General features: G+C 49.0%; 1 protein-coding gene across 3 annotated transcripts in view; it reads left to right on the top strand.

Moving 5' to 3' along the window:
* The window catches only part of Atp11a (ATPase phospholipid transporting 11A), a 106,449-nt gene that overhangs the window by 58,544 nt on the left and 24,955 nt on the right, over positions 1 to 22,950 (top strand). For all 3 annotated transcript variants that reach the window (XM_005366281.1, XM_013353437.2, XM_005366282.2), the window contains exons 5-18: positions 1,294 to 1,401; positions 2,334 to 2,462; positions 3,461 to 3,564; positions 3,814 to 3,864; positions 6,184 to 6,248; positions 6,831 to 6,912; positions 8,151 to 8,301; positions 9,181 to 9,378; positions 12,530 to 12,703; positions 14,057 to 14,226; positions 16,188 to 16,259; positions 16,754 to 16,827; positions 17,972 to 18,075; positions 22,707 to 22,888. In XM_005366281.1, coding sequence (XP_005366338.1) covers positions 1,294 to 1,401; positions 2,334 to 2,462; positions 3,461 to 3,564; positions 3,814 to 3,864; positions 6,184 to 6,248; positions 6,831 to 6,912; positions 8,151 to 8,301; positions 9,181 to 9,378; positions 12,530 to 12,703; positions 14,057 to 14,226; positions 16,188 to 16,259; positions 16,754 to 16,827; positions 17,972 to 18,075; positions 22,707 to 22,888 — 1,664 coding nt within the window. The remainder of the gene's footprint in view (positions 1 to 1,293; positions 1,402 to 2,333; positions 2,463 to 3,460; positions 3,565 to 3,813; positions 3,865 to 6,183; positions 6,249 to 6,830; positions 6,913 to 8,150; positions 8,302 to 9,180; positions 9,379 to 12,529; positions 12,704 to 14,056; positions 14,227 to 16,187; positions 16,260 to 16,753; positions 16,828 to 17,971; positions 18,076 to 22,706; positions 22,889 to 22,950) is intronic.

Raw genomic sequence — 22,950 nt, 5'->3', positions numbered from 1 at the left:
CCAGCGAATGCATACGGCCTGTCATAGCTCTCTTAGTGTGTGCCTGGCAGTGCCTTACACACGGGTCACCGATAGCCAGCGAATGCATACGGCCTGTCATAGCTCTCTTAGTGTGTGCCTGGCAGTGCCTTACACACGGGTCACCGATAGCCAGCGAATGCATTCAGCCCATTGTAGCTTTCTCCTTTCTCTGTGTATGCCCGTCAGTGTCTTATACACGGGTCCCCGATGCCAACCAACAAGGTTGGGGATCTTTCCATGGACTGACAGTCATCTGTAAATAGCGAGAGGAGTGTCCGTTTCCTGCGTTGTGTGTGCTCTAGACCTCTGTCAGAGCCTGTGAATTTGCATTTCACTGTTTAGCATTCACCTTTTCATTTGAGGCATCTGGATAATTTGCACAATGTCAGCTTCGAAGTAAATTCTTTCCCTGAAAGAACAGCACAGCTACCCAGCAGTACATGCTGCAGGTGTCTGACCTCAAGACTCAGCCTGGAGTCTTCTGACAGGTGTGGACATCTCCACATTGCTCAGTCTGCTTTTTTAAACAAGTTAGGACCACGTGCCCAGGTGTGGCACCACCCAAGTGAGCTGGACCCTTCTATATCAATTGTTGGTCAAGAAAATTGTTGGCCCATAGGCCAATCTTATGGAAGAATTTTTTCAATAACTCTAGCATATATTAAGTTGAAAAGGAGAGAGAGAGAGAGAGAGAGAGAGAGAGAAACAGAGAGAGAAACAGAGAGAGAAACAGAGAGAGAAACAGAGAGAGAAACAGAGAGAGAAACAGAGAGAGAAACAACTTAAAACTAGGGCAGAGATCTTATCTAAAACAATAATTTTAAAAAAAGAAGTACAGTTACTTGCTGGTGTTTTATGTCTTATTGGTCACTTGGTAGCCATCTGGAAATGCAGGTTTGAGAACAGTTTGCCTCTGTTTCAGACCTATTAGGTCATGCTTGAAAGTCCGCAGAGCAGGTGGGGTGAGCGTGGTTAGCAGACACCATCAGTACCTGGGGACTGCCGAGCTCTGTGGGGACTTTGTCATTGCAGAACCATGTTGGCTGGCTCATCTTTTAACTGAGACGTTTCCTGTGGAGGAACTTTTCCCGAGGATAGATCCTGGGTTTCTATGGAAGTCTACATACAAAGATTTTATCCGTTTTAACTGCAGAAACATAGTTGGTGTGAGAATGACCAGCCATAAGGATCAGAGATGTGAGGAAACCCCAGGCTAGACCATACTTTGCCATAATTACTTCAAACACATCTTCTCTCCCTGTTTGGCTTTAGGGTTATGAAGACTGGCTTCGCCACAAGGCAGACAATGCCATGAACCAGTGTCCCGTGCACTTCATTCAGCATGGCAAGCTGGTCCGGAAGCAGAGTCGGAAGCTGAGAGTAAGTGGTGCGTCCACATCTGCCTGGTTCACCAGTGTTTCTCAAAATCATTTTTAAAGTAACTTTTCAAAGCAGGTGTAGCCACACTGCCCTGTCTCATTCCGCTGAATGTTTGAGTGGTTTAAATCGTTGGAGCAGCTTGCTTTCTGCCTTGAAAGCCCTTGTGTATATGCAGACAGAGGATGGCTTTTCACCCTTGTCTCTGGGTCACAGCCCAGCTCTGGCTTCAGCTGTCATCTGAGTGTAAATCTGGACTCATTCTCTTCCTGTCTCTCTTCCTCCTGGTACTCCTCCCATGCCCAAGTCTTCCCCCACTCCACCCCCTCCCTCTTAGGCAGCTCTGCTATCTGTCCTGACCATATCCCGGATAGCAGTCTGCCCCAGCCAGGGAGTTCAGCCCACCCTGGTATAGGATGAACTTTTCCCCAGCCTGACACCAGCCAGCTATTGAGCTTGAGGTCAGAAGGTGTCTCAGGATGTGGTCACAGCACCCAACCATCTACGGTAGAACAGCACCCCACCCGCAAGGATCAAAGGAACGTGTGTGTTTGCTAGCCCCATTCCACTTCCTGATCTATTGATATGTGGCTGTGTACACGTTTATTTTAAACATGTTTGATGCATAAATACCCCTTCATGTACTACTACTGCTTCCAGGAGAGCCTTCCCTTCTGTTGGATTTTTCTCTGCTTTCATTGTGACAGTTTTTCCTGGTGTTCCCTACAGCTGCTCTGGTCTTCAGTGGCCCACGGGACCCAGAAAGCTCGACAGAAAGCCTCGGCATGGGTCTTTCCTAGAATCATGTTGTCATCCCATAAGGCACCATGATGGTGTCTTAGCACCCTCTGGATACAGTAGGAGAGTGAGTTCCAGTCCAGAGTGAGCTGTCACACAAACGTGACCTCTCAGTGACCGCTCTCTGTATTCCGCAGGTTGGGGACATTGTCATGGTGAAGGAAGATGAGACCTTTCCCTGTGACCTGATCTTTCTCTCCAGCAACCGGGCAGATGGGACCTGCCATGTCACCACCGCCAGCTTAGATGGAGAGTCGAGCCATAAAGTAACGTTCCCGGATTTGGGTGCAACTCGGGGTCTTAGCAGACTGGGCTTTGGCAACAGATGTGACATCCTGGGTGCAGACTAAGCATATCTATGATTATGGAGTTCTCTGCGGGGGTGGGGTGGGGGATCCCCAAATTCTCAACACTTCGCGAGTGCTTGAATGACTTAAATGGTGATGTATGTCACCTGTCCACTTGCTCTCAGTCATACCACCACTCCGGCACTTATCACTAGAAACATGGCAGAAATGCAGGGGTACCTTCCCCTGAGAGCCGCTGGCACACCTCTTCCTCTCCTCTCCCCCTCCCTTCCCTCTTTTTCCTTCCCCTCCCCTCTCCTCCCCTCCTTTATTCTCCCAGGATAAAGGAAGAATGTTTACCTGTCCGTAGTCCCCACAGGTGCTAGCTAGACCATGTGGCCCTGAACAGCAACACAGTGTTCTCTGGTGTCTCCTTAGGCCTCCTGCTCAGACCCACTACGCTGGGTTCTGAAGGGTGGCCTGACACCAGTGGCCTAGCAACCTCCTGGGGATGTTGGCGCAAACTTAGTTCAGATTTGAGGGACCTTCTGGTCCAAATAGCTGAACAGCTGCATAGGAACAATGATAGAAGGACAATTGGTAGCAGAACTTGGAAAATAAAACCAATGGCTGCTTTTGGTACCTCCTAGGAAGAATAGTACTTACTTGTCCTAAAAGAGGAGGGGCATGTCAGCGATTGATAGCTCTTAGCAGGGCAGGCACATCAAGTATCAGGTTTAAAGGAGTCCCAGGCTTGCCCTTGGTCCTGCTGCTTTAAGATGAGGATTCTGAGTAAGCATGAGGAGTCAGAGCTCGTGTTCCTCACCAAGTCAAGCCGTAGCAGAGGCTCATCTATAGTCCTCACCTAGACTCACAGTAGAGCTTAGGATGCACGTGAAGACCAGATTCTGGGGTGGGCGCCAGAAGCCAGGTGGAATGAGGTTTGGGGGTAGCTCATGGTTCCTCTCCACCTGCAGACTCACTACGCAGTGCAGGACACCAAGGGCTTCCACACAGAGGAAGATGTGGACGGATTGCACGCCACCATCGAGTGTGAACAGCCACAGCCCGACCTCTACAAGTAAGCGGAGCTCACTGGCCCGCAGGAGTGGGTGCGCAGCTGAAGATTTTGGAGTAGCTGCACAGAAGGAAGCCTGAGCTCTTGTCCTCTAGGCCCTGGGTGGGGCGGCAGAGAAGGGAGATAAGAAAGGAGGAAGAGCTGCGTGGCTGGGATGTCCTGGTCTGCTGCAGAGCAGGACCAGCTAGCTGTGGTGCAGACTGGGGGCCCCACTGCTCCTGTGAGTAACGAAGTGAGCTTTTCTATTGCCAGGTTTGTGGGGCGCATCAATGTTTACAACGACCTGAACGACCCTGTGGTGAGGTGAGTTTCTGGGAGTCCAGGCCTTTATCCTCTTTGCTGTTATGTTAGTTAGGTGTTCATTCTTTGATGAGTTCTTCCACGTCGCCTGTTCACAAGGCGGGGCCCTGTCTCATCAGCAAATCCCCTCTCCCATGTTGACTCGGGTTCTGTCTTCAGGGTTCTGTCTGTGCAGTTCTGTCTGCGCCTGTTGATGCAGCCCGTGGATGGTTGTTTTTTTATTTAAATTTTTTATTTAAAAGGTTTTATTTTTTCATTTTACATACCAGTCACAGTTCCCCACACAGTAAGCCATCACTGGAGTCTCCGTAGCTGGCCTGTCTCTCATGGGACTCCATGAGCAGCTGCTTTAAGGGACGGCCTGTGCGCTTCTTAGCATGTGTTTTTGTGGTTATTTTTTGTTTGTGTTACTTATTTTTGAGACCTTCTCTTGCTACTAGCTAGAAAGGCCTTGAGCATTGGATCCTCCTGCCTCAGCCCCCTGAATAGCTGGATCACAGTCTGGTGCCACCATTCAGGCTCTTGTCCTGGCTTTGTGGGCACCATCTGTCAGCAGGTTAGTAAGGCATTTACTCGGAGGAGGGTGGGAGCATAACTTTAGTTTCCAAAGAGGAGTTTTTTACTGCTTTGGAAACTAGACAGTGTGGAGAGCTGATTTTGTTTAGGATGAAAGAGCAGATGAGGTTCTCCTGCGAAACTGAGGGGGCTGTGGACCCTGAGCTCCACACTGAGCTGAAGCTGTGGCCCAAGCTAGGGACCGTGGTCCTCATGCACTTTGTGGTTTGTTGGTTTTTTTTTTTGTTTTGTTTTGTTTTGTTTTTGCTTTTCGAGACAGGGTTTCTCTGTAGCTTTGGTGCCCGTCCCTTAACTAGCTCTTTTAGGCCAGGCTGGCCTCGAACTCCCAGAGATCCTCCTGCCTCTGCCTCCTGAGTGCTGGGATTAAAGGCGTGCACCACCACCGCCCGGCTGCACTTTGTGTTTTTATACTAGCTTTAGCTCAGCCTTTTGACATCAGGCCTGTTTGTTTGTTAAATATTGGAAATAATATAAACAGGAAGAAAATGTTTGCTTTTATTGATCCCCCATTCAAATTCCGAGTCCATTCAATTATATTTCTTCTTCAGTCTGTCCACACTAGAAGCAAAGTATTTTGTCAATTACATTATATTTAGAGCTGTCCGAGACCATTTAATAAGGTGAGGCCATTGTTTTAATTAACGTTTATAACATGAACTGTAAGCAAGTTACTAACAGAAGCCGACAGCCCCCAGCAGCCGGGGAGCTGTTGTCAATGACTGTCAGACTAAAGGACCTGCCTGCTGCCTGCCAACCACCTCAGGGAGGCGCCCGAGTAGCTTACAGCCCCTCCCTCCCTGGCGTCCTCAGGCACATCCTGAACCCCGTTGGCCAAGCACACTGGCCCCACCAAGGGTGTGATATTCTGTGTGTTCATTTCTGCCCTAAAGAACAGATAAGTAAATACATAAATTAAAGGCAAATGGGCTCTTCTCTGACACACTGGGATGCTCTTCTCTCTGTTCCCCTGGGGTCACTAGGATGTGCTGCTCTCTGATAAACAGGGGATCACTAGGATGCGCTGCTCTCTGATAAACAGGGGATCACTAGGATGCAGCAGTAGGGTTCACACATTTAGTTCAGCTGCTTTGAATTCCCCTCGCTGCTTAGAAGAAAGGCTCACACTACTATCTGTGGGTAATTTAAGTGTCTGAACTTCCACCACAGAGGCCCCAGAGGCCCAGCCTCCGTTCACACTTGAATATGTGCTTACACTGAGGAGGAGTTTCCTAGTCCTAAGGATGGGAGAGAACCAGCTGAAGGAGGAGTGAAACTCAGGTTTTAGCCTTTTCAGAACATCTGGAGGTCCCGCAGCCCAGCCGCCCTCACACTAGAGGTGTGTTGGGAGAGGCCCTGCCCTCAGATCTCTTTTGTAGTCCGTCTGGGTACCATTTTCACATCTAGGTGTTGCTGGTGGTGCAGCTAGGGACGCTATCTGAAGACTGTCTGTGGCTTCTATTGGAAATGTCACTGAAGCATTCCGGTTCCTGGTTATTTGAGAGTGGGGTGTCCTGCTTCCTTAAGGCCTTTCAAATGCCACTGTGAAGCTCCAGCCTCTGTGAGTGACAGGCCAGGAAAACAGGACTAGAAACAATCCAACAGGCAGTGTCTCCCCCTCAGAGGAGTCTTATGCAGGTAGACTTTGGTAATCTCAGTGTGAGTGAATCCACACTACACCGCTTCCTCTTAGGATTGAATTGATCTTCAGTGTTGCATCCCACCACTTCTGGTCTCCTTGTCTTCCAGGCCACTAGGATCAGAAAACCTGCTTCTCAGAGGCGCCACACTCAAAAACACGGAGAAGATCTTTGGTAAATAACTTAATTTGCCAACCACTGGTAATCATTTCCAAAATCTAGGACACACTTAGCAAACTAAACTCTACATCACCCTGAGAGACCACTAGATGCCTTAACATACAACAGACTTGGTGCGGGGTGACCTGCTAAGAGATGAGTGTTGTGGTATAATCTAAACCCACGAACCATGACAGCGAAGATCATGACTTGCTTGTTAAGGACCTCCTCAGTTCATGACTCAGGAACGTGAAGCTATATCCAGGAAGATATTCACCAAGCATTGTAATGCAGGAGAGTTCTCTAAATCTGCTTGTCGCTGTTAATACCTCCCATTGACAGTGCACTGTTTCCTGTTTTAATTGACTGAAATAACTTTTGAAATATACGCTATGCCCTGCTGCCTGATCACCTAGTATATTAGTATTTGGACTGAAGAATATAATGTGAAGATTGGATCTTACACAGGACTTCTGAGTGTGAGGAATCCAGCTTCCTTGAGAAGCTCACTTCCTGGTTAAGTTGGAGATGTGACCTGTTTGTGTGAGCATCCTTTTTTCCAGAGCATGGGCTTCTCACAGACTCTTCTGCTTCCAGGTGTGGCTATCTACACAGGCATGGAGACCAAGATGGCTCTGAACTATCAGTCCAAGTCCCAAAAGAGATCTGCTGTGGAAAAGTAAGGCCACTCCCCTGCTGCCACCTTCTAGCCATCACTGGTCCCTGTAGATGCAGCAGTGCCCTTGCAGGACCCACAGCATTCTCAGGGGACCCACAGTGTCCTCAGGGGGCCTAAAGCATTCTCCAGGGACCCAGAGCATCCTTGGGGTACTCACAGTATCCTGGGGGACCCACAGCATCCTTGGGATACCCACAGCATCCTCAGGGGGCCCACATTGTCCTCAGGGAACCCACAGCATCCTTAGGGGGCCCAGTGTCCTGGGGGACCCACAGTGTCCTAGGGGCCCCCTCCTGCAGGGACTGGAGCTGCTAACCACAGAGCCCATTACTCAGGAGATTTTCTTGCTTTCTTCCCAGTGAGATAAATGGCCTCACCCCTTTCTCTGCTAACACACTACCTGTAAGTCTTTCCCTCAAGTTCTAATTTTAGATCAATCACAGATGCCTCATATCCCCAGCCATTGATTCAGGCAAACTTCAAAATGGGGGTCATACTCAACCCCTTCCATCCCAGGGACTTGATAGGAACCAAGTGTGTCCTGATGTGGTTTACTGAGGTCATTGAGGGCAGAGTGAATATTTTCCATTAGACAGTAAAGCCCTGACAACTGCCATAATGAGATTAGGCTTAGGAGAAAGTACAGTCTGAGGTTTTGTCATCTCTGCCCCTTGCTCGGTGTGGACGGCCTCCATGTCACAGAGTGAAGCAGCGGGAGCTAGTTCATTACCAGGAGTAGGACACTGGCAGGGACACTAGGGGTGCCATCCCTGGGCCTGTCTGTGGCCGCGTTAAGTGTGAGAATGGAGATGGGCTTTTCATCAGCTAGGATGCTCTGCTTGCAGACATCTGGGTGTGATGCATGGGTTTCAGAAGAAGACTGTGAAAATCATCTTGATTCAGTACAGCCGTGTTCCAGCCTCAGGCACTTCTCTGGTACTCACTTCTTGCTCACCCTAGAGTGAGAATCACCAAGCTCTAAGCTGCCTCTGGCTGTCTTTCCCATGGTTCAGGAACCTCAGGAGAGGTTCATCAGCCATGTGGCAGCATGTATCTTTCCCTCTCCTCCCGTGGCTCTGGTCCTGCATTGGCAGAGGTAGCTGTGAAAGAGCTGGAGTTTCATCTTCCTGGGTCAGGCTGGACAGTGCCCTCCAGGGTATTGCTGAGTGCCTGTGCTGTCCCTTCATGGTGAGGAAGGGCCAGGAGTGACATCTGAAGGCTGGGTTGTTTCCCTGTAGGTCAATGAATACATTCCTGATCGTGTACCTCTGCATCCTGGTGAGCAAGGCCCTGATCAACACGGTGCTGAAGTACGTGTGGCAGAGCGAGCCCTTCCGAGATGAGCCATGGTACAACCAGAAGACCGAGTCCGAGCGCCAGCGGAATCTGGTATGGAAGCACTTCCCTTGTGTGAGGGAGGTGGCCCTTAGGCCATTGTCACAAAAAAAGATGGCACCAGGAAACTACAAAGGCAAATTTGCTTCAGGCAGAATGGAGCCTTGCCCCAGCTTAGGACAGAGGCCATCACTGGCACCTGGTGTAGGCAGGTGGGAGCTGCCTGTCATCCTTGGGTACTAGAATGGACAAGCCTGGAAAGAAATGTGTAAAGGACAAAAATCATTTTGGTATTTTCAAAACTCAGCACATCATTGAGATAAATGCTGCTTTTTGTGGTGACTTGGGGACAAAAGGCTCTGGCCTCAGAGCAGAGCCATATGCCAGTTACATCAGGGCTGGTACAAATGTAGCCCTGTGTGCAAGCACAGACCCTGCATGATGCTGTTTTCCGTCTGACAGATCACCTCTCCCTAATAGCCTCAAAGAGGAATAAACTATACAGAGAAGTCCCCTGGAGCTGAGTGTGGTGGGCGTGCCTGTAATTCCAGAGAAAGGCAGAGACTGGGGATCATGAGTTTGAAGAGAAAGTCACTATATAGCAAGGTCCCATCTCGTCCTAAGTTTGAGGATTTTTAGTTACAGAGGGACATCATGAGTACTCAAAAGTGGCATTCCTGTTGGGCCCTACTGAGCATGGCCTCTCCACATCCCTGACAGTGTGGTTAGTGTGAGCTTCTGTGCCTGTCCCTCCCCATCTCTCCACCAGCACAGACCTCAGCAAGACATGACAGACAGCGGTTCCCAGTGGGTCTTTGTCTGCGGGTGAAAGTGCTTATGTTTACATATCTGACTGGGGTAGGAGCTGACAATCTGAGGTTTCCTGTCCCTTCCATGTGACCTGCCATTTCCTTATGCAGTCAATGCTCTCAGTTTCTCAGGGCCTTCACCGACTTCCTGGCCTTCATGGTCCTCTTCAATTACATCATCCCGGTGTCCATGTATGTCACAGTGGAGATGCAGAAGTTCCTTGGCTCCTACTTCATCACCTGGGATGAAGACATGTTTGATGAGGAGATGGGGGAAGGGCCTCTGGTTAACACGTCTGATCTAAACGAGGAGTTGGGACAGGTAGGTATCTTCTAGAGACTCTGCCTGCTTTCTTAGCCCTACTAAGGCTAATTGACTATGCCCTAGTGGTCTGGGCTCTCCTTGGTTACTGGCAGTTCATGCAGGTCTTGCACTCGGCCTGCAGATATGCTGCAACGGTGAAAATCAGAAGTAAGGGCAGCAGTGGAAATACACTGACGGTGGTTTTGTTTTTCCTGAGTGTATCTTTTTAAACTTGATTTACGTAATAACAGTCAATAAGGTTCTTTTAACTTTATAATGTGAAAAAGTGATGATTGCCCTAGCTGAGAGGAGTAAGCACAGTCCCAGGGCTTGCTCACTTATCCTGGGCTTCGTAGCTAAAAGAATGTAGAGCGTGGTGGGAGGCCACTCTCACAGCACTTCTGTGAGGCTCTGCTCCCTTCACCTCACAGCAAGCAGGAGGAGCAAACAGAAGGACCATAGTCCTTTAGCTCAGAACCAGGGAGTCCTGCGTGGTCTGTGCTATGATTTCCAGAGCAGTGCAGAACGAGACAACGGGATGTGAGCCGACAGTCACAGCATCTGGGACAGCCATGCAGGGCCTCCCCTCGTGAGGACAGTGCTCATGCACACCACAGCTGTTGCCTGTACTCTCTGTGAGGCCAGCAGGGTCCCTCAGAGTAAGAGAGGGCTGGCACACACTCAGTCTGCTGACTACAGACCTCCATGTTGCTGCGTAGGAAAGAATACCCCAGAAAGACTGGTTCCTTCCTTCTCATCCAGCCTCATGGGGAGTCTCTGACCTTTCCCCATCCTTATGTCACCGGAAGGGCCTTTTGGCATGTGGCAATTTATTAAATAAATCATCCATTTGAATTGGACCTGCCCTGCAGTTGCCTAGTAATACCATGTAAACAGTCTAGACTGACAGGCACATGTCCCCACCTGCCTTGGGGAAAGCCTCTGTTACTGCAGAGGACACTGCCTGTCAGAGTTCCAGCTTTCTGATGTGTTTTTCCAGGGTATTTCATGCCCCACCTCCTGTGTAACACATTGGTCTGTTCTTTAGAAATTAGTTTAGGGCAATGTCCAGGGATGCCCTGGGACAGGATGTCTCTCCCAACCTGGAGTCCATCACAGAATCACAGAATTCAACTGTCCTGAGCAAGGCAGGCTGCAGCCTGTGTTCAGTGTGCTGGGCCACTGGGGTCAGGACCAGTCAGTGCCTCCCCAAAGCAGTGGTTTCGCCTGGTGCCCAGTGCCTCCCTGTACATCTTGCAATGCAAGATGGCAGTTCTGTCTGTGGAACAGACACTGCCTACCAGCCAGTGTCTGTGTCTGAAGCAGAAATGACTGCCTTCCAAGTAGACCTCATTCAGGGGCTTTGCACATTTTCCTGTGTGACTCTCCCATCCCTGTCATATGGAGGAGGAGCTGAGGCTGGAAAGGCTTTCCCAGCATCCTAGGAGTTAGGTGTGGAGTCTCTGTGGTCTCTGCCTGTGTCTTGTGCTATAGGTGGATGAGTGAACAGTCTGTGCCTAGCAGGGCAGTTCATGCCTTTGATCACCAGTGTCCTCAGTGGGCACAGAGGCAAACTAGCAACAGCACCAGAATGACCACTTGACACGATCCAGTGGGGCTTACCCCTGGCTTGCCAGGACGGCCGTCACACACAGATCATTAGAAAATGTCCACACCACGTCAGAGAAGCGTACAGACCAGGCAACCATCCACAGACACAGAGGGTGTGGAGTTTTGTGGCAAGTTAGGAGCAGAAGGCATATCCTAGCACAAACAGGTCACATACAGCAGCCCTGTAGCCAGCATCACACTCCATCAAGAAATGTCAAACTTCCTCTAGGTTTGACGGCAAGATCAGGAGCAGCAGAGGACTCCTGCTCTTCCTCAGCTCCTCAGAAAGGTGATGCAGGAGAGGAGGAGGAGAGAGGAGACGCACAAATAGGGAAAAAGAAAGTTAAATCGTTCCTGTTTGCAGAGCTGTAGAAAACCCTGAAGACCAACAAGAAACTATTAGAACTCTGCCAGTGGCACCAGGATTTATCCCTAGTGCTTGTACTGGCTTGTTTGGAACCTGTTCTCTTTTGGATGGATACCTTGCTCAGCCTAGGTATAGTAGGGAGGGCCTTGAACCTTCCCCAAAGCCATGGGCCTTAACCTCTCTGAGGAGTGGATGGGGAGTGTGGAGGGAGGGAGAACTTGGATTGGTATGTATAATGAAAAGAGATAGTTTTTTTTCTTTTAAAAATAAATTAATTAAAAAAGAACTAATAAATTCAGTAAAGTTGAAGGGTATGAGCTCAAACACATCACACTGGAGTCTAACATTAATGTCAGACCCCAGGATTAAAGACTCTCGCAGACCTGTCTAAAATAGCAATAGCCATGCTTCCTTTGTGTCTCCCGCCAACAGAAATAGTGGGACTTGTGTCTGGGTTTTGACTGGATAGATGGCGCAGCAGTTAGAACACTTACTGCTTTCTCAGGAGTCCCAAGTTTGGTTACCAGTCCCCTTGTAGGGAAGCACACAGCCACTTAAAATTCCAGCTCCCGGGGATCCAACACACTCTTCTGGCTCCGACAGGCACCTAAACTCGTGTGTGTATGCCCATACACAAACACTCATATGTACATATAATTGTTTTGTTTTGTTTGTTGTTTTTGTTTTTCAAGAGAGGATTTCTCTGTATAACAGCTGACTGTCCTAAAAGTAGCGCTGTAAACCAGACTGACCTCAAATTCACAGATACCTGCCCTTTTCCTCATGTGTATTCTGACTTCTAAACCTTTTCCCATCCTGGGAGCCTCAACCTCTCAGCCCCGTAGAGAAAGCTCTTCCTTCTCTCATCTGTGCCACCCTGCTTAAGGAGAGTCAGGGCTCCCCTCATCCTGCGCTGCACAGACACTTGGAGCCCTGGCTCCCTGGAGGCCAAGTTCTGTGAGGCCACATTGTGTTCCATCTTGTATTTGTCACCAGTATGAGGAGGGGAGAGCCTCTTCCCCCGAAATGGCACCTGTGTGGGTGAAGGGGGGTGCTGTGGGTACCCACACGTAGTAGTGGATCTATCTGGACAGACTCTCAAAAGTTCCTGTCCCACTAGGATTGTAATAGGCTTGGGATAAGAACTGTCACCTGCCTGCATGTCTTACCTTGAGTGTGTGGTACCCTCAGGTGGAGTACATTTTCACAGACAAGACGGGCACCCTTACGGAGAACAACATGGCCTTCAAGGAGTGCTGCATCGAGGGCCACGTCTACGTACCTCATGTCATCTGCAATGGGCAGGTCCTTCCCGACTCTTCCGGCATCGATATGATTGATTCTTCCCCAGGAGTCAGTGGAAGGGTAGGTTGCAGGCCCTGGGGGTGCAGGGTGTGTCTGTGCCACATGATCAGGGATGTGAGTAGGTGGGGCACTCTCACTCACACAAGCTGCCCCGTTCATGTGGGCAGTATGGCAAAGTCAGTAATGATTGTAGGACTTCAGTGAGGTCATGGTTGGACTCTACCATGGTGTGTCCCCTTCCAAGAGGCACGAGGTCTTGACAGTGATTCCTCTGATAGAATTGACCTGGGAGGAAGAAACAGAAAGCACAAGTAGGACAGGCAGCATTCTGAGAATAGTGTGAATATGCACAGTTTGCATGTGTGCAACTTGCATGTGCATACAGATATGTGCACACACACGTAGACACGTGTATTTACATGCACACAGATACATGTGTATATATGATGCACTTGTGCTCACACACATGCATACACACACCAGAGTGCCATGGCCTCGGGTCTTAGTGTCTCTGGTCAAGGTTCAAACCAGCACTAGTTGTGTGGTAACTAAAGGGTAAATCATGACTGCAGAACACTGGCCTGTTAACGACAGATGAGCAGTTCACAGTCAGAACTCTTTCAATGTGAGCTCCAATTGATACCATTTTTCAATAAAGAGGAAGGAGTAGATGCCCTGTGGCCATCCTGAGATCTGCCATAGCTCCACACCCTCCCAAACCAACCCCAAATCCCGCCCACCACATTGGTTGTCAGGGAAGCCTATCATTGGCCACTGTGCTGCCCAGCTACTGAGGACCTCAGGAATCTGACTACAGGGTATAGCCATCACTGAGGAAGCTGAACTCTGAACTGGGTCAGCCCACCGTGACTTCATGACTCTTTTTCAGCTCAGCATGGGGCTCCTAGCATCTGCTTCCAGGGCTGTGTTAGGACTGAGCTGCAGGCTGCAGGCACACAGCTGGAGATTAAGTCCTGTGAATTCAGTACAGCACTCTTTGCCAGTAGCAGACTGCCACTGCCACACAGGCGCTGTGGCCAGGAACTGGAGAGTAGGGTTTCCAGGAATGAGTGTGCCAACTGCATGGGTGACATTTTCCCCACAGGACATGGCCATTCCTGAGTGTGTTTATAACCATGCATTCCTGCTTCCTAGGAGTGTCATTATGAGCAAAACCCCTTCTTTCAGTCTTCACTGCCTGTTAATACTTATATGAGTTGCCATGGCAACTCTGGAGCATGAAGGAGTCCCACGTGCTTCTCTTTTGTAACCACTGAGACAAGCTAATGACAATCCCACCTTCCACCCCCGGGAGGTCTTAGCCTCTGCTTTGTGGGCCTGTCCAATCTGCTGTCTCTTTCATATTTTCCCCATCGCAGGCAGAGGTGTTAGTTTCCCTGACTGTCTCCACAGGAGCGGGAGGAGCTGTTTTTCAGGGCTCTCTGCCTGTGCCACACCGTCCAGGTGAAGGATGACGATCCTGGGGACGATGTCGATGGTCCCCAGAAATCTCCAGACTCAAAGTCCTGTGTGTATATATCATCCTCGCCTGATGAGGTTGCCCTGGTTGAAGGTGTGCAGAGGTGAGTCGAACGGCTGGTCTCAGAGTGTTGGTAATGGGTCTGCAACCCAACTCATGAGTCGTTCTAGAAAATTCTGTATTGTGACCTCAGGGCCCTTGCATTTTTTGTGGAGGTAGCTTTCCTGTCAGCAACATAAGCCCTTGTTGCTGTGTTTTCTGTGCGTATTGCTGTCAAAAAAAAAAAAAAAAAACCCTCCCCAGGCCTTCTTTTTGATCCCAAGATGCCAAGCACCAAGGCCGACTCTCTGCAGCTCTCCCTGTCTCCTGACCTGGAGAGCTAACAGCTAGATGCAGTCTCTGCCTGTCACTGTTCTTTCTTTGTTTGGGGCTTTCCACCTGGGACTTTTACACTGACGAGTGAGTCTTCCTGGAGTTCTTTCTGCTGTGTGAGATGTGGCATGAGACATAGACATCCAGAAAAACACTCCAGACGTGTGACACAATTTCAGGTCAGGGATATCACTAACCTCAGCTCACAGTTCTTATGGAACAGTAAACTCCCAGTGCTGCCACCAACAATGTGTGCAGCCTTCAGAGACCGAGAACACAGAGAGAACATTTTTATACCTCTCAGAGTAGTGAGCGGCTTGTGACTAAGCAAATCTGCTTTTCCTGTAAAGTTTAGGTAGTGGCAAAGATGTGTGAATGATAGTGCCCTTAGTAGGTATGCAGGCCACCCCAGTACACACACACACACATACACACGCACGCACGCACGCACGCGTGCACACACGCGCATGCCACCACCTCAAGGCCCTTGAGGCTAGTTTTAGAAGCATTTTATAGCAATAGTTCTCAACCAGTGGATCACAACCCCTTTGGGGGGTCACATATCAGATGTTTACATTATGATTCATAGCAGTAGCAAAATTACAGTTTTGAAGTAACAATGAGATAATTTTATGGTTGGGGTCACCACAACATGAAGAACTGTATTAGGAAAGTTGAGGACCATTGATTTATAGAGGGAAGCCATGACTGCTGCAGGTAGGAAAGTCAGGTCAGGCTGCCCCGCCGTCCATGAGCTCTTCTCCCAGGGGTCTTTCTCTCAGCTGAGGACAGTGCCCAGTGGAGCAGGTGGCCATCATCACCCATATGCCCAGCCCCTGACTGCTATGGTAGTTAGTGCCGGATGGGCTAGTGTGTTCTGTCCCATCTTTTATTAAAGTTACTCAAGGTCAGACCTTTACTGTCCTGGCAGGTGCCTCATGGCTAGAGGTATTCATTTTTACAGTAGAGGGAGTGTGGGCCAGCATCACTGCAAATAGTCACTATGGGCCTATATCCTGTCAGATAACTAGGATGACCAAGGGCTACATAATTTATATTTTTTTAAATTATTTTTTTAAAAAAAAATCTCAGAATGTATTTCTCACAGTTTGGGGCTGGGAGATCCAGGGTCAAAGCACGATCATCTCAGAGGGTCTCTTCTGTGCCCAGAATGGTGGCAGCTTGGAGAGAGGACGAGAGGGCAGAATTATTCTGTGTGTGAGGAACCCTCTCCTGTGGTGGCCTTACTCATCATTTCGTGAAAGGCAAAGTCTCCCCGGCCAACCATCCTTGACATTTGCACTAGGGTTGTTTATACCCGGGAACTTTGGTGGCTGTTCACACTGTGGCAGATAGCCTCTGAGGTTTCTATTTCTACTGAAGTCACTCACCAGTTAGTAAAATGTGGTTAGAAGCAGGACGTGCAGCCCAGACACCTGGTCCTGGCTTTCCACAAGCCACCAGCATCCCCAGAGTGCACCTTCTCAGTGTAGGGCGCAAACTCTTGGGTCATTTTCTGAGGTGGTAAATAAATCTGAGTCCCGTGTTCTGGCTCCGTAATGCACCCAGCAACCTGTCCTGATGAAAGTGCTTCCTTACGAAGGATGGCCCAGTATAAAGTGAAGACTCCCTGGAAGAGGCCTGTCTGGATTTCAGATTCAGCCCTGGGTTTGCCTTCTCTTCCTGCTGCAGGCTTGGTTTCACATACCTGAGACTGAAGGACAATTACATGGAAATACTGAACAGGGAGAATGACATCGAGAGGTGAGGAGCTGTCTGCACGAATTTGTGTCACTGGGAAAGAACTAAGTCTTAATCTTTGAACTAAGCTGCCCGGGACCATGTGAGAGGCAAGTCTGCACACTGCAGTGCTTCAGAGGCCCTGTCTGAGCTGGGCCCTGAACTCAATTGCAGCTCTGGCTCCAAAGCCCCAGCCAGTCTCCCAGAGAGATGGTCAGACTTGCCATGAGAGTTGCAGGCTCTAGCGATAATCTAAGTGAGACACAGATATTACGACCCTCTGGGCGGAGTCATAGCCTGGACTGACCCATCAGCACTCTTAAGCACTGATCCCAACACAGGGCTGGAGCTGGGCATCCTCTGAGGCCCAGAACATCCACAAGGGCATCCACACAGTGTGGAAAGGGCACAGGGAGCGGTGAGAACGCCCCCTTCCTGCTGGTACGATCATTTGGAAATCATTCAAACTCAGCACCTTCTTGGCAGCAGAGAAGAAATGCCGCACGTTTCTGTTTCAGATTTGAGTTGCTGGAAGTCCTCAGCTTTGACTCTGTGCGGAGAAGAATGAGTGTGATCGTAAAGTCTGCCACAGGTGAGGTTTCTCCTGATGTTACATGGTGGTGCAGGACCTTCAAGGGGTTAGGACATAAAAACCATTCCACATTTGTACACGTACATGCAGGTGCATGTGTATGTGTGTGTATATTCATTGGAGTGTTTCTGTGTTACCATAGACAACATGGGCTGTCATTCCGCAGGCATTGCCCCCCTTGTTTTTTTTTTTTTTTTTTTTATCTTAGACAGTGTTTCTCACTGACTAGGACAGACTGACTGGCCAGTGAGCTCTAGAAATCCTCCTGTCCCTGCCTCTCCAGCACTGACATTGCAGATGTACGCTGCCTCTTTAAGCATGGGTTCTGGGAATTGAACCCAGGTCATCATGCTTGCAAGGCAGATTCCTTACCATCTGAGCAGGGTAACTGAATAGGACCTGAGACAGAGTTTCAGAGTAGGTAGCCAAGGGTGAAGGGTCAGGCTGAGACGGTGTTTCACAGACTAGGCAGCTGAGGGTCAGGCTGAGACAGTGTTTCACAGAGTAGGCAGCCGAGGGCCGGGCTGAGACTTTCTTCAGAGCAGCTGGACAGAGCTGCTTTCTCTGCTTGGTGGCTGCTTCTTTGCTGTCTGTTAGTGTCTGCTACCTTGAAGGAGAAATTTCTTTCCTATTGAGAAAAGGAACATGCAAGCCAACACGAAGGTGCTCAGAGCTCCGAGGACAAGGCTAAGGATGTGGAAGATAGAGTTTCCCATGAAGCTTTGTGAGACAAAGGATGGCCTGTCCATGGGAGACTCGCTTTGGGAAGAGTCATGCACTCGCCTCTGGCATTTCATGGAGTTTGAACACTCCTTTTGGGCCAGGAGCACACTCTTTGCTCTTTTATGCCCACCCTGCCTACCCAACCCTGACCCAGGAAGTATTTTCTCCTCACAGGGAGCCCTCGTTGTTCATGGCTCCTGACTGTCTTGAGACCGGTGGGCTATAGGAATAAAATGGGGCCCTGGCGTATTTCATGGATTGCACCTCCTTCAGATCTTAGTGTGTTAACTGGTCTTTAAGATGTACTTTGAAATGGTCTCCGCACTGGTGTCATTTGTTTTCATTAATAACAAGCTGAAAAGTAAATGTGTCTTCCCGTGTAGTAATTAAATCCAGCATTGTTTTCTCCCTCATCTTCCAGGAGAAATTTACTTGTTTTGCAAAGGAGCAGATTCTTCAATATTTCCCCGGGTCATAGAAGGCAAAGTGGACCAGGTCCGGTCCAGAGTCGAGCGCAATGCAGTGGTAAGACGCTGCCCCGTTCCAGCCCCGCTCACTCTGCACTCTGTGGCTTTCTATGCTGGAGGTCATCCTCCCATTTAGCCGTTCTCCTGCAGAGGCAGCTCACATCCTCTCAGCTGTTCCTCCCAGGACTGAGGAGCCAGAGAGACCCCATGCCTGGGATTAGATGACTTTCTGCTGCAGTCTGCAGAGGCTGTACTAGATAGACATTCAGATACAGCTCGGTCACATCCCCTCAGAGAAGGTCCCCGTGTGGTGCTGCAGAAGGCATGTGCTGGCTTCACTGAACTTACTAGGACAAACTTCTTGAAGCCCTGGTGTTCACTTTCATTAAGTGGGTACACTGGGGATTCTGACGCCTTCTGCCCACGGTCACCTCCAGGAGCATCACTAGAGACACACTTTGTGTTAATGAGAACACTGACATAGTGCATACTGCATTGTTCTGGATGGTTCTCCACACCGGAGAATCATTTTCCTTAAGGGAAGTAGTTAATTGTGTTTAAAGTACATCTTCTTTAAATACTTTATTGAGCTATAGTTGATATATTAGTGTGTTTCATCTTAAAGAGAAAAGTGGGTAGCTTTTGATTCACACTTGTAAAAGCCTTGCCACACAGTGTCCTCTAGACCTTTGTATTCCCCTCCATCAGCTCCCATCAGCCCCCACTGTTTGCCATCACTGTAGATGAGCCCTGACCCTCTGGCGTGGTCTTATCAGTAGCATCACAGCGTCCTTTTCCCGCTGAGCAGCCCATCCGTGCTGATGCCTGACTTACTCATTTGTTTACCTGTTGATGGACATTTGAGACTGAAGCTCAGCTAGAACTGGGGGTCCTCGTTTAGACAGTCCTTCTCTTAGGAAATGCCGTGCTGGGCTGGGCTTGCTCTCTGTGTTATGTTTTCTTTCCCGTGGATGGTCTCTGGTTGCGGTGAGTCTGTGTGCGGTGATTCTCTTTTCCTGCTCGGGAGTCTGGAGTGTGCTCTTTAGGCCTTTACCAAAATGGGGAATTCTTTAGTACTGTAGTTTTAATGGCCTGCATCCCACTCCCATCCCCATCACTTGGTCTGCCGTAGCTGGCTAGTTGATCCCTCTGGGCGTGGACTCCATCCTGTATGCAGGCCGCAGTGCGAACTTCACCCTCTGGGCTGCTGGATCTTTCTCGCTTCCTGCAGCTCTAGAATTTTATTCAGAGAAGTGGCCAAGCTCCTCAGAAAACGCTTGTTCTTTCAAGCTGTGGCTTCATGTTGTTTGATGGATTTGGAACAGTGCTCTGCCTGGCGCCTTTGGGAATTTCCTGTCAGCCTCCTGATGACTCGTGCCTGACCTCTGGGCCTGTCCATCCATTGTCCTCTTCCAGATACTTCAGGGCCATTGGTTCTTACAGTGCCTATCTTAGGGTTTCTGTTGTTGTGTGTGGTAATTTAAACATAATTGGCCCCCATAATCTCATAGGGGGTGGCAGTATTAGGATGTGTGGCTTTGTTGGAGTGGATATGGCCTTGCTGGAGGAAGTGTGTCACTGTGGGTGTGGGCTTTGGGGTTTCCTATGCTCGGAATACTGCCCATTTATGTCAGACCATTTCCTGTTGCCTGTAAGAGCAGGACTCTTGGCTACTCCTACAGCACCACATCTGCCTGCACATCGCCATGCCTCTGTCGTGATGATAATGGACTGAACCTCTGAACTGAAAGCCAGCCTCCCCAACTAGCTTTATGGTCATGCTGTTTCATCACAGCAGTGGAAACCCTAAGTAAGACACTGTGGCAAAACACTTTGACCAAAACAACTTGGGGAGGAAAGGGTTCATTTCAGTTTTCATGTCCCAATCATAGTCCATCGTGAAGGGAACTTCGGGCAGGAAATGAAGCAGGGAAATGACGATGAAGAACGTAACTTACTGCCTGGCTCAGCTGCTTTCATGTATACCTCAGAACCACCTGCCCAGGGATGGCACCACCCACAACGGGCCAAGTGTTCACACATCAATCGCTAGTTAGGAGAATGTCTGTAGGTTTGCCTACATGCCACTCTTGGGGGCATTTTACCAATTAGGATTCTCTCTTCCAAGATGTGTCTAGGTTTGTATCTAGTTGACAAAAACCAACCAGGGCAGCATACTTTAGATATGTCCTGGAATACTTAGCCCCATCCTATAGGTCAGGTAATTCAAAATTTCTGCCTGAGTTCTCCAGCCCACACCCAGCCCAGCAGTTCCTCAGGCAGCAAACTGAGGACCTGCAGGTCCCACATTCATACCGTTATTATTAAACAGCTGAAGCTTTACACTGAAGACAGCTGTAGGTGATGCTGAAAGGACCATTTTCCCTTCAAATCCAGTCGCCCATTTCTTCTTCAGTTGCCTGTTTTGAGCGTCATACTTAAATTGTGCCAAATACAAGATTAGGAAGACTATACCCTGTATTTTTCTAAGAACTCTATACTTCTAGGTTTTAAATTTAAGACATTGATCTTATGTGTTATGGTAGGCAAAGGGGACTGTCTTATTTTTTATAAGTGGGTGTAGTTTATTGAGCATCATTGTTGAAGGGATGGTTTTATCCCTGTTGAGTGATCTCGTTCCTCTTGTTAAATTGTCTAGCCAGATGTTCTAAGATTTGTTTCTGGGCCTCAGTTCTGTCCTGCTCTTCTCTCTCAGTCTCTGTCTCTCTGTCTCTCTCCACACACACCAGCCCTGTACAGTTTTCTGTACTGTCGTGTGCTAGTAAGTTTTGAAACCAGGATGTATACATGCCCAACTTTATTCTTATCTAAAATCCTTATGCTCTCTGAATACCCCGAAATTCCCTGAGTTCCTGTGGAGATCGCCATCAGGAGTTCCATAGGATCACAAGACTCCAAATGACTTTGAGTAGCGTTGTCATCTAAAATATGAAATCTTCCACTCCACGGAAACACTCTTCTGTGATTTTCAGTGTTGTGTAGTTTTCAGTCTATGAGTCTTTTCCTCCGTGAGTAAGCACATTCATGAATGTTTTCTTTCTGGTATAATTGTGGTTAGAATGCATTCTTAATCTCCTTCCCAAGGTGAGTATTGGGAGAGTGTGAGGTGCTGCCAGCACGCCTGTGCTGATGTCACAGTTGAGCTGTTGGGACCTGTGCTGATTACAGCATTCATGCAATAGCTCTGGGATTTCGTGAGAGGAGGTATACGTTCTTTATGGTTTTCCGACTGCAGGAGCTGGCCATCTGCATGTGCAGTCTTGAGAAAAGCATTCTTTTGGATTTGGGTGCCCCTCTTCCTTACTGAATTGCTCTGGTAGAATTTATGGTGCTGAGTTGTGTTCAGCAGATGTGAAAAGGCGGGAGAGTCCTTCCCTCTCTCCTTGGAGCCGTTCTCAGGGAACCATGTGAGGACTTCTCTGTGTTGTGTTTTCAGTTACTTCCTCTGCATCAGTTCAGTCATCACGTGGGGCTTCACCCTGGCCACACCAGGTGTTACGTTAGCCTATTTCCTAGGCTGAATCAGTCTGGCGTCCGGGGATGAGTCGCGTTCAGCCGTGGCTCACATTCCTCTCATGTTGGAGTAGTGCTGTTGGATCCAGTTTGCGGGTGTGCAGTTGAGGGTCACTTCATGTGTGTTCATAAGGGGCGGTGTTCTACAGTGCTCTCTGTGTGATTGTGCTTTCTATAGCTTGGTGGTGTTTCACACAGGACTTTTGTCCTGCTTAGCCAGAGGCTTTCAGAAAGGCGCTCCACCTCACGGCACCACAGTAGAAAGTCCCTTTCTGCCTTCATAAGCAGAGGCTTGTTCATTCCTGAAAGCCCAGTTGACCACTCCCAGCACCCTCCATCCTGGACATTCTGTTTTTAGAGACCTCCTCGTCTGACTACTCTTCAGACTTGTGGATGGAGCACCCTCCATCCTGGACATTCTGTCTTTAGAGACCTCCTCGTCTGATGACTCTTCAGACTTGTGGCTGGAGCACAGTGTTTGCCTGTGCCCTTCCTTACCTCTTGAGGGTTAGAACTGTTGACAGCAGGGTCTGTCCTTCACACACGTTAGGAGGGCTAAAGAGCTGTAAGAAATTGACAACACATAGCAGGAAGTGTTCTTAAGTCTCAAATCCAGGATCTGCGGTGCATGTTGAGGAGGCCCGTGAGTATCACACTGTTGCACATGGTAAGGCGAAAGAGCAGGAGACGCCCAAGGGAACCACACCAGGAGTAGGTCACATGGCCTTGATAGCACCTTCTTCACACCTGTCAGAACCTCTCATCCTTCAGGCTTGTTTTAGTTTCCTGTGTACCCAGCGTGTGGATGAATAAACTTGCAGTCTTCCTTGGTATTCACTACGGTCGGATTCTGACAGGCTCCCAGCTTTGGATAAACCATTACCACAACATTACAAGTTATCTCCCCAAAACACAAATGAACTCTGTTTGTTTACATGAAGGGAAAAAGTCTGTGTTCTGCTGTAGTGGCCTGGTAGAGGTATCGTAGGTTACAGTTCTAGATGTACATGATTGTCCATATTTAATGTAATTCAGTAATTCCTTGAGGGTGGCTGGGTTATGACTCACTCTCTTCAGATGGGTATGAGGAAGGCCGGAGAATACATTCAGCAGGCAATGATGGATTCACGTTAAACACTGACTCGTGTTCCGCAGGAGGGTCTGCGGACCCTGTGTGTTGCCTACAAACGGCTTGAGCCAGAAGAATATGAGGATGTTTGCAGACTGCTGCAGACCGCCAAGGTGGCGCTTCAAGATCGGGAGAAGAAGTTAGCAGAAGCCTACGAGCAGATTGAGAAGGACCTCATTCTGCTTGGTGCTACAGCTGTCGAGGACCGGTAACGCTGCCATGTGTGTCTGTTCAGCAACAGATGGGAGAGGCCGTGGGAGTGGGGTGGGC

This window comes from Microtus ochrogaster, unplaced genomic scaffold (genome assembly GCF_000317375.1).
Source record: "Microtus ochrogaster isolate Prairie Vole_2 unplaced genomic scaffold, MicOch1.0 UNK7, whole genome shotgun sequence".
Lineage (NCBI taxonomy): Eukaryota > Metazoa > Chordata > Mammalia > Rodentia > Cricetidae > Microtus > Microtus ochrogaster.
The sequence above is the reverse complement of the archived record's forward strand: the minus strand, read 5'-3'. Positions and strand labels throughout refer to the sequence as shown.